This window comes from Anser anser (assembly GCF_964211835.1).
Source record: "Anser anser genome assembly, chromosome: 7".
Taxonomy (NCBI): Eukaryota; Metazoa; Chordata; class Aves; order Anseriformes; family Anatidae; genus Anser; species Anser anser.
The window spans coordinates 40,765,795-40,776,842 of NC_139727.1; the positions used below are offsets into that span (position 1 = coordinate 40,765,795).

An 11,048-nucleotide genomic window follows, 5' to 3' on the forward strand; every position below is an offset into this window, starting at 1 on the left:
GCTCCAGGCAGGGGCACAGCATTCAGCTCACCACCTGCTCCAGGCCCTTTTGTGGGCCGACGGTGGTGGTGTCAGACACTGCCCTGGCCAGCAATGCAAGGCAGATGTTAAAACACGAGGTAAGATGACCCAACAGGACAAAACCTGATGATTTACTCAAGAAACCCAGAAGCAGCCCCTCCCGCGGAGCTGTGCCTGCAGCACAACCTCCCTGCAGATGGCCGCCCAGCCACCGCGGGGTGCCAGGAGAAAACATCTCAGCGCTGCTTCAACCACCAGCTGCAACCTCGGTGCTTCTGAAAACCCTACACCTTGGATCATCTGCTGATAAAAATCGTTGGTTAGATGTAAAAGTGATAGTTAGCATTGAAAGGACACTGATCATAAAAATGGTAAGTTTGAACATGTGAGTATCATCTTAATAATAAATATACTTATCCTACCTACATATACACGTAAATACACTGACCAGTACATTTAAGGAATGTACTCAGACCCTGAAATTGATAGCAACTGGGAAGATAAATTACTCTTACTGTTTTATTCATCAGTGGGATTAAAAGGGTTTTTATTACAGACTGTTGGGATCAAACACTAGATATTGTCCTCTCTTGCTTCACTCAGTCTCTACCATCGTAAAGATATTTTCTCGCACCACCAAGTCAACAGGACCGATGCACTTCGGCAGACTAAGATGCCATTCCAGTCCCATACTTTCCACAGGATTAAGTTTAGCTCTAAGAAGGATACACACAAAACTACCCACTCAAGTATGGCACACTTACCAAAAACAATAAAACACTTTTTTTTTTGAACCTGTTCCTGTCAGTTCTGCCCGACCCCTGCTCCCAGCTCGGCAGGCCGGACTGTCACAGCGATGTTGAGCCGCGGGACGAGGGCTGGCTGGTGGGAAGGCCGCAAGCCTTGCTGAAGAACACTGAGCAGGGAACCTGCTCCGACAGAAAAACCTTATGTAAGCATTTACAAACGAAGAAGGAAATGGGAAACGTTGCTTAAACTGAACCTACTGCTACAGAACGTCACGCTGTTTGAGCACCCGACCTGGCATATCGCTAACTCCAGGCGTTTTGGGAGGCCTACCTGGCCAGCTCCAGGCCGGCACTCCAAACGGGTACAGGACTGTTACTGCCCTCACCAGGGAGGTGCACTTTGGAGCTAACGGGTTTGAGACCCAAAGATGGGACGGTTGCTTCTTGGTGAACCCCTTCCTGCCACAATCCAAGAATCACCGGACAGCAACTTACAAGCACGGCAGCCCACGGGGCGCTTTGGTGCTCTCCTGCTCCCCGCCGGTGCCCGGGAGCCGCCTGGCACCGTGCTCCTACCACGTTCTTGTGTGGTGTTAGACCACGCGGCTGGGTTTGATACCAACTGTGGTTTTAACAAACTTCGGATGCTTCTTGCAAGGAACGCAGTCTTTTTATCAAGCACAAATACTTGGAAGGCCTACAGCACACAAATTTGTAATACCAGTATTTATTCTTGCAGAATTCAGATTACGGAGAACCTGCTGGCCCTGCTACCCGAATTGCACATGGTTCAAAATTTCAGGTGCTGAGCAGCTTGAAGCAGCACTTATAAATCAATATCACGAAGCAACCGGTCGACTTAAATAGTATATTTATCCCAATACAAAGGAAAACATATTGATTTCCCTATCTTCTGAAGCCAAGAGGGAAGAAAAAACACATAGCCTTTTATGTGTGTTACCAGGTATTGCACACGTCTGCCAGTAACAGCACCACTAATGGCTCACTTTTATGCCCACATGTAGTAAAAATACCTGGCTCCTCACAAACACTAACGGCCCCTGCAAATCACCAGGAGATGAATTTCTGTATAATGGGGTCTTGGGACCGGGTAGGAAAACATGACTAGCAGGTCAGAACTACAAGCCTTTGCCATAAACATACTGCATGTAGCCTTGTTTACGTTACTGGAGTGAAAACCCATTTTACTGGGGCTAAGGTCTGTACTTGTTCGAGTAGATAACACAAAGAGCAATAAAAAGCACAAATTTAATAAAACAAAACAAAAACGTCATGAAGGCTGCAACTGAAGTCAAGCGTTCCCAAAGACTTCAGTGCTCCTCTGTGCAGCGCCTGACCGTTCCACAAGCAGAGCGGGCTTTCGTGACATTTCAGCTCTTCCAGGCTCCAGGTCTAACTGCGCCTGGCTTTCACAGCCGGGGTCTCCGTATCCCCCAGCCGTTACTGTCGGAACCCCGACACGTTCTGCTGCGGGCTCAGCCCCAGCGCCCCTCTATGGCCAACTCTCCCCTCTCCAGTATCAGAGATGAAAAGAGCATCCAGAGGCATACTATGTCCCATCAGCGTCCATCTTTTCACAGACGACTCAAAATAGCCATTTTCTTTTTGTGCCTTCGCCAACACAGAAGCATGAGAAGAATAGCAAGATAAATATCTCCCAGCTTGCAGGCTTTGTGCAGGATTCCTGGCATTAAAAGTCTCAAATTCAGCCAGGTTTAGGAACCGGAGAAGGTCAGAGGTCTTTTGTGTCATGTATTTCAAATTTGTTCAAAACCGTACAACTTTTCAAAGGGAAATTGACCAAGTTTTTATATACAAAGAAATCGCCTTCCTTTATAAATTTGTCTTCAATTTAAACTGAAATTATCTATCTGTATACGTACACAAATTCACACAGATACTTGCTATGAAGAACACTGGCTCAGTTCTGCAAAGGTTAGTGGGATTAAAAGAAAGAAAGTGAATACTAATAGGAAGAATGAAATAATTCTAATCCACGTAGGATCAGTAATGCTAAAGTAATTTTGGGAAATTACAAATGAACTCATCTTTCTGATATTTGTGATTTCAATATCAATGGATGAAAGAGCAAAGTGACTGGTTTTGAGCAAAGAGACCCTGTTGAAGTGTAGGGGAAGGAAAGAAACTTTGACTTAGTGGGAAACATCTTCTGTTGAAAAATCTTTTCATTAAAAAAAAATCTGCTTTAAGAAGACTATCTTCCATTAAGGAAGATTCAAGGATTCCATCAAGGATTGTGTTCATCAATGAAAACAAAGTCTTCATTCATTCCAGGTTAGATTGACCCCAATGAACAAAATACTCAGAGCATTTTGTTAAAGATCAAAACAATTAAAAGGCTTTCTCTTCTCCTGTATCCACTCACAGCACTTACTGCTGTGACTGACAAGGCTCCCGCAACATGTTTCCCATCACGTATTGTTCCACACACAACTTAACAGCTACCACTGCAGAAGTCCGTAGAATCACAGAATGGCTCGGGCTGGAAGGGACCTCAAGGACCTCCCGGTTCCAACCCCCGCCACGAGCAGGGACACCACCCACTACATCAGGTTGCCCAGGGCCTCATCCAACCTGGTCCTGAGCACCTCCAGGGATGGGGCAGCCACAGCTCCTCTGGGCAAGTACAACACAAGACCAGTAAGAAAATGCAATTTATGTTGAAACATGTTAGAAAAAAATCTGTTTGAGGAACACCAAGTGTTTCTAAATAAAAACAGATGAAGTGCCTGAGTTTACTCAGCTCTGAGCAGCACGTGCAGAAGGCAGCAGCCAGGCTCCATTTACACGGAAGCTCCTGCAGACACCGCTTTCTCAAGGCTACACAAGTCCCCAAACTGTTGGGCTGAGCCACCGCCCGTGACCCTCGCCTAGAAATGCTTGAGGGCCTTTATTCAATGAGCCATCAGCAGCACTAAGGGAAGCAATCTTCGGTTCTGGGCCCTCTCAGCACCAGCTGCAGACAGGATTTGGGTCAGGTACGGATCCTCAGGTCCCTCTGCAGGCCTGAGAAGCTCCCTGCACAACTCCTGAGGCTGTCCACAGGTGCTCTGCTCAGAGGTACGCGGTATTACAGCCTCCAGGAAGGAGATGTTACGTTACTGGTGCTCCCGGAGTGCCCGCGTGCCGTCAGACACAGCACAAGACGCTGCGTTGCAGTGGCCTTGCTGCAGAGCCAGGAAGCTTTCAGTCCCTACAAGCTTTTGAGGCCGTGCGGTGCGGGACCGTGCCCGCGGTCACGGGAGGCACCCAGCAGCTAACCTTGCATTTCAGTCACCCTTCAGCGAGCACGAGTCATACGTGGATTCCAAGGGCCACGCGCTGAAACCCATCATTTCAGTGTAACAAAGTTATGGATTTCTGCTGTCCTCAGCCAGGATGCCTCTTTCACTCCCCCTCCGCGTGCCAGCAGCTGGAGCACAGGAGCGGAGGTGGGACCAGCTTTGGTATTTGCTCAGGCGGGCTCTGCTCGCCGCTCTCCCACCCGCGGTTCATAAAATGCTTCTCCTACAGAGATAAGGGACTTCCATCTGTACCTCCTGAACCTCCCCTTGCAGAAGGCTAGATGAAAGGCTTGCTCTCCAGGTTGTCCCGTGAAAACCTTCCACGCACCAGTAAGAACACGTGGCTTACCGGGGAATTGCTGCCAGCAGTGCTCTTCAAAGCCAGAAACGCCACACTGCAGGAACGCATATTGAAAGCAGCTTTACTACCATCAATAACAGCAAAAGCAGCGAACATCAAGGACCAGAGGGCTACAGCTTTCACCTGAATAGTGGAGCCAAGGCTCCCTCCATAGGCCACCAGCCACGCAGGGACGTGCAGAAGGCAGGCAACGCGTACCCCTGTACCTCTGTAACCCCGTCCCCAGGCAGAGCCGTGCCTCGGGACGCCGCTCCCCACGGGAAGCTCAGTGCTGAAACCCAAACGCCTCAGTGCGAAGCAGAGACCTCGTTCCGAACAAATTAAGCACCCAGGACAGCTAATTCACAGTGCTTTGAGGAAAGCTTCCAGGAAGCTCCTTCAGCAGAGCAAAGCCAGACAGGACAGCTAACACAGGCTATCTGACTCGGTCCGCAGGCGACAGAAGTATTAATCCTTTCTCTGCAAAAATACCTAGACGCTGCCTTCCTCGCTTACAGTAACGAGTCCAACAGACATAAAACCAGCTATCATTTCTAGGCGGGAAAATAAAGCGTCATTATTCACTTTAGATACACAAAATCATGAGCACATAAATTCATGTTTTGTAATATACTGGAGAATAATAGCAGCTTCTTTTTCTTACAGAAAATAACACCTTCTAGTAGCTCGTACTCACAGCTGTGAAATTACGGGCATTACCATTCACCAAACACCAAAGCTTCATTCCTTTATCTTTGTAACATTGCTGATACGCTGAGAAAACAATTATATCATTACTGATAACTGTGGAAGGCAAACCTGCCTGTAAGAGAGGCTTTCAAAATGAATACAGCCATGTAGTCTGCAAAAAGCTTATTAACTTCTCAGTTTAAACCACTTAACTAAGCAATTTGCTCTCAGTATTTTTATTACTCTTCATATTAACTGTAAAGATTATATAGGAAATACTTCAAGTACTACCGTAACACTTCCTAGGAACTTTAAGTATGTTTGGAAACAGCTTCTGATCGGGCTGTAACGCACTGATATCCCATCTTCCCATTCTTGCAGCAGTGTCATAAATACACACACGAGCTCTGGAGCACACAAACCTCAGAGCACATTATTTCATTAGCATCCACCTGATGCATGGATTGCATCGGTCAGAGAAAACATTTAGAGAGGGACGGGAAGATTTAAGAAGTTAGCTGGGGGGTGTCTTCACACCCTCCCCTGCACCTCTCCCACCTGAAGGGGAACACGGAGAGCTTTCCGGAAAGGAGGGCAGCAAATGCTGAGCGCTCTCCTGGAAGAAGAGCAGGAGCTTGCGCCGTGCCAGGCTGCTAGTGGCACAGGGAAGGAGCCCAAAGGGTAAAAGCTGCAGAGGTGAATGAGTCAGGAGTTTTACCACCACCAACCTCTGTCCGTGCTGCGCAGCCTTAAGAGCAGCATTCTGAAAGGAGCTCAAGAGAGGAACTGCAATAGCCAGAGAAGTTGCCATACACTGAAGGAAAAAGGGCTGGAAGAGAAATTTAGAGACATGAGCAAGAAAGGGCTCCATCATAAATCTGTCCTGTAAAAGCAGCAACTAGAATTAGATGTAGCATGAGTACATGTAACCAGGGCAGAGGAAGGTGAGGCTGCAGCGCCGAGCACCTGAGAAGCACAGCGCTGGACACAGCCCTGAACAGAGAAGGCAATGGGAAAACAACCAAGAGATGGGAAAAGAGGGGAAAGGCAGAGCCTGAGAAAAGACAAAATAAGCAACCACACAACTTGGTTGCACACCAAGTTCAATTTGAAATGTAAGCAGTGACAGGTCAGCGACGGAATTCACAGCAGACAGACTTTGTATCAGCAGGGAAAAAAAGACGCCATTCAGGGTAATTCTACCAGAAACCTTCTACAGCAGGAGAATAAGAAAGAAGAAAATGGATCAGCACCAGTCTGATCCATCTGAAGATCTGTCAACACACGCCTGGCTGCGCACATATTGTTCATCAGGAAGGAAGTCTTCAGAGACAACATAACTTCCTCGTGCTACTTCGGGACCCCAACCTTGCCGTTAGGCTGGGAAGACCCACTGCTCTGCCTCGCGAGCTCTCCTCATCTGCTACCACATACATCTATTTCAAATATAAAGAGTAAGTATAACACGCATTTCAAACTCTCAGCTTTTGCTGCATTGTCTGAGCCGACAGCTCAGCACAGAGCTCTCTCAAGACTCATCAAAGCCAGCACATAAATTCACACACAAGCCAGCACATAAATTCAGTCCAGTTTACCAGGTACCAGGCTACCGACCCACCCACAACACGTGCATTTGTGCAGCTACGCCAAACTCCTTCCTCACCACCGCATTCATCATCAAAAATGCACTTCAGGCAAGGCATCCTGTCTGGGAACACAGCTGAGACATTCCCTACACCATCCAGGTGGGAATGCATTAACGTAATGGGTTCTCACCCGTGGCCTCCTTACTTACCACCGCCGTCACCCCCACCAGAGCCACGGCACCACAGCTGAGCGCTGCCGGGTTCTGGCAAGCACCGAGCGCAGCTTACTGTAAAGGGCTGCTGGAAACGTCAAAACAGAGCTGATCTGAGTTGTTCAACACGCTAATTAATCAATCTGGCAAATTAACCCAAACAGTAATCTCTTCCAGCACACTCTCACTGAACTTCTGTCTTACTGGAAAAATACAAGAAACTGACCATGTGCTGCACAAAGCACAAAGTACTGCCCACAGCAAGGACCAAGGGAACAAGGGCTCCTCTGCCAACCAGATGACCATCGCCTCACACCCAAGGCAGAAACAAAGACAGCAAGCCATTAATAATATCCTGACTCTGAATTTAAGAACATAAGTTACATAAGTTAAGAACATAAGTCAAGCATTTTAGTTCTTAATCCTTTCTGTGAGACAACTGCTATTCCAAATTAATACCGTAACTCACACAGAGAGAGACTCAGCTTCACAGCAGCGTACTTTGTTCTCTTCCAATCACAAAGCTTAGCTTTTCTATTAGCTGCTGTGACACACCCGAGTTATGCGGATTAATGTCATTTATTTCATAAATATCACTGTGCATAACTGAGTTCTAATGAGATGATGGATCAGTTACTCTTCTCTACTGATTACTGTCTACACAAACCACATCAAATTCTTACAATTTACAGCAAATAGAACAATCACACGCAAACTGTATCAGTAATTTTTTTTTCTGGTTAATTGAAAATAAGCCAAGTATCTCAAGGGTGGCTTGCCCCATCTTTCTGGAAGTAGACAACCAGCTACGGAATAATCTGTTGCAATCTTCTATAATTAATATGTTCTTTTCTTTCTTTTAAAGTAATTTAGGGGATGAAAAGCACTCTGCCATCAAGGTTCCAGATCAATTGAGAGATTTTCAAATGAATGGAATGAAACCCTTACTTTAGAAAATGGCTTATGCCTCTCTGGAGTTGCATAAAAAGCGGTAAATACTTAATTATTTACTAACCTGGTATCAGCTGAGGTGCCAACACCACTGTGGGAAGAGGCCTGGAGGCAGTAGCTGGCCTGGCTATAGCCATAGCTACTTGATTTGTCATTAATAGAGGTTTCTCATTTCCCTGGAAGAGTCTTGATTCCTCAGGATGTATCCATGCTGAATCCAGAGCAAATGCATTATTTAAGTATATCTGTCCAACACAAATAAAAACATTAAGGTCTGAGATACTTTATTCTCACTTCTACTTCTCAATTTTTCTTTTTAATCTTTAACTCGTTATTATGATGTGGAAAGTATCTCAATTTGGGGACAAACTTACAAAAACAGACTGATGCTGCTCCGTAAGCGTTGTGGACAGAGTTTAGCTGATCATGAGAAAATTAACTGGCTCTGAACATGAATAATCAACTTATGCAGCATCACAAATAGAAAATAATAAATGAAGCCAATTGTGCCTCAGACAGAGCTATTCCAGAGCAAGTCTGTCTGCAATTCGGAGACCTCAGTCATCTTCTAGGTTGGAGTGACAGGGACAAGGGAAGGAAATGGGAACATACAGTCACGAAGCCTCATTTCAATTATTCAGCTAGTTAAATTTACAGATGTAAATAACGATGGGCAACATGAGGGCCTGGGACCATGACTGAAACCCTGGCGCCAGCCCCGGGGCTGGCAGCGCTCCCAGCGACAACGCTGCCTGCGCTGCACCCCCGTGTCCCCTCCTGAGAAAAAAACGGGGAAGTGCTCAGGAGGGGAAAATGGAAACCCTCAAAATCACATCCGGTAGTGAAGTTAAAGCATTTTACCCAGCATAGCGTGGATAAATAGTAAAGATATTTTATTCTTTGCATAACTTCGCAAGACTGAAGATTTAACACCACCGAAGCACCCTCCTCCGCTCATCACCCCATGACATTCCTTCTCCGTGGGGGTTTCCCTGACAAACCACTGCCCTCCTGCACGCAACTGCAATTCACAAAACCACAGGTATTCTTCGGCTCACGCAGTCCACAGACGCCAGCATTAAACATACTTCAGAATATGAGAATTGGACTTACTTTGCAGTTCGGCAGCCTTTTCTCTATCCAGTTTTTCCCAGCGTGAGGCGGAACCGTAGATGCGTACACAGGTGGAAAAAGAGGAACAAATTCCACACCTGAAGACGGTGAAAATCCTATGACTGGAGAATGACCTCCAAATATCCACTGAGGGGGGGAAAAAAAAGCAGGGAGAGAAGTTAACACCGGGATTTCACCCCGAGCAAACCGATGCTTTTCGCGGTTTCTTAATCAACTAGGAGATGACCACGCAACGTTTCAGAAACAAGCCTCTTCAGCCCAAAAAACGCCCGTGTTTCTTTAGTCGCTACCCGGGCAGCGAGACACGGCACAGGCGCTAGGAGCTGCCCCGGCAGCGCCCAGCAGCGCGGCGCCGGGCGGGGGGGCTGCAGGGCGGCCCCAGACCGCGGCTTTTCTCCGCCCGAACGAAATTTCTCGGGTACGGAACCAACACGCCAGCCGGGACCGCTGCCGGCACGGGCGCCGCCGGGCGCCCGAAGGCGAGGCAGGGCTGCGGGCGCGGCTCCCGCACGGCGCCGCAGCGGGGCACGGGCCGCCGGAGCGCCCCGGGGCTGCCGGGCGGGGCGGTACCGGGCCGGGCGGCACCGGGCCGGGCACGGCGGGGAACCTCGGGCCGCCGGGGCGCGGAGCGGGCACGGGGCGCTGCCAAACGCCCGGCTGGGGGAGAGCAGCCCGGGGGCGTCCTGCGTGCAGGGGGCGGCTGCGAGCCCTGCGGGGGGGGAGTCCGCAGCCCCTTCCCCAGCCGCGGGGAAGGAAAAAAAAAAAAAAAAAAAAAAGGAAAAAAAAGATGAAAACACCGCAGGTCCGCGCGCCCGATGGAAAATCCCGGTGCTCCGAGGCTGGGAGTACCTCTAGCGGCGGCTCCCCGGCACGGCTCGGAGCCCACCCGGGCTCCTTGCGGAGGAGCCGCGCTCCGCCACCGGCCGGCTCGGGGCTGCCCCGGCCCCGCACGGCCCCGCACGGCCCCGTCCCGTCCCGCGCCGCCGTTACCTGCCCGGGGAGCAGCGCGGCGTGGTGCTGGTGCTGCCGGCGGTGGTGCCGGTGGTCGGCGGGCAGCAGCGGCACCAGCGGCTCGCAGGGGACGTGCCAGCCCGGCGCGGACAGCAGCAGCGGCGGCGGCGGGGGCGCCCCGCCGAGCCGGAGCAGCCCCGCGGCGGCCGGCACCGCCCAGGCCCAGGGGGGCTCCGCGGGCCACAGCAGGGGCGGCGGCCGCTGGGCTGCGGGGCCCGGCAGCATCCTGCATGGCCCGGGGCGCCGCCGTGCCCGCCGCTCCGCACCGCCGCCGAGTGCGAGTCGGGCTGAGGCGGGCCCAGGCGCCGCCCCGCTGAGGCGCCGCCCGCGCGGGGCGGGCCGGGCCGGGCCGGGCCGGGGGCTCTCGGCCCCTTCGGGCAGCAGCCGCCGTTTCCCGGCCCGGGGGGGCGCCCGAGAAGGGGCAGGGGAGCGGAGCAAGCCTCGCTGAGCGGCGAGGGGCCGGCACCGTGGCTGCTGGGCGCGGAGCCGCACGCGGTGCGCCCGGGGCTCGGCTGTGGGGGCGGCTCCCAGGACGCGGCGGGTGCCCTGCGGGGCTCTGCTGCAGCCCGGGCTGAGCCCTCCGCTCCCAGCGCCTCCGCTGTGCCCCGCGGGGGAGCAAAGCCTCCTGGTGTCACGGTGCGTCAAGATTTGTCAGCGGCTGCCCGCACCTCCGCTGCGGGAATAGCCTCCCCTGCCTCGCTTGAACCCTGGGCTCCCAAGGTGGAGGCCGCTGGAGGCCGGTGCCTCGGGGCAGGAGGTGCGGGCACGAGGCCCGCAGCCCTCGCAGCCTGCCCGCAGCCCTCGCAGCCTGCCCGCTGAGGGCTCCAGAGCAGCCGCGACACCACCACCACCAGCCAACACCGCGCACCCGCCGCGTGTGCCCTCAGCTCCCGCCAGGCTGTGGAAGAAGCCCTGGGTAGCGCTACCCGCTCCTCGTTAAAACTGAACCCCGTGGCACGTGGCCGCCGCGGTCCCAGCCTCGAGCAGCCGGGAGAGGGTCACCACGCTCTGCGGGATGGTGCGAGGAG

General features: G+C 51.5%; 1 protein-coding gene across 4 annotated transcripts in view; it reads right to left on the minus strand.

Annotated features, from left to right (window-relative positions):
- The window catches only part of TCERG1L (transcription elongation regulator 1 like), an 84,408-nt gene extending 74,105 nt beyond the window's left edge, over positions 1-10,303 (minus strand). For 2 of the 4 annotated variants that reach the window (XM_083843261.1, XM_083843260.1), the window contains exons 1-3: positions 10,000-10,300; positions 8,989-9,135; positions 7,940-8,120 (exon numbers count right to left, since the gene is read on the minus strand). In XM_083843261.1, coding sequence (XP_083699387.1) covers positions 7,940-8,120; positions 8,989-9,135; positions 10,000-10,245 — 574 coding nt within the window. In that variant the 5' untranslated portion in view covers positions 10,246-10,300. Of the gene's footprint in view, positions 1-7,939; positions 8,121-8,988; positions 9,136-9,999 lie in introns of all 4 variants that reach the window. The other 2 variants (XM_083843259.1, XM_083843262.1) reach the window with 2 other exon arrangements.
- Positions 10,304-11,048: the final 745 nt, after the last annotated feature.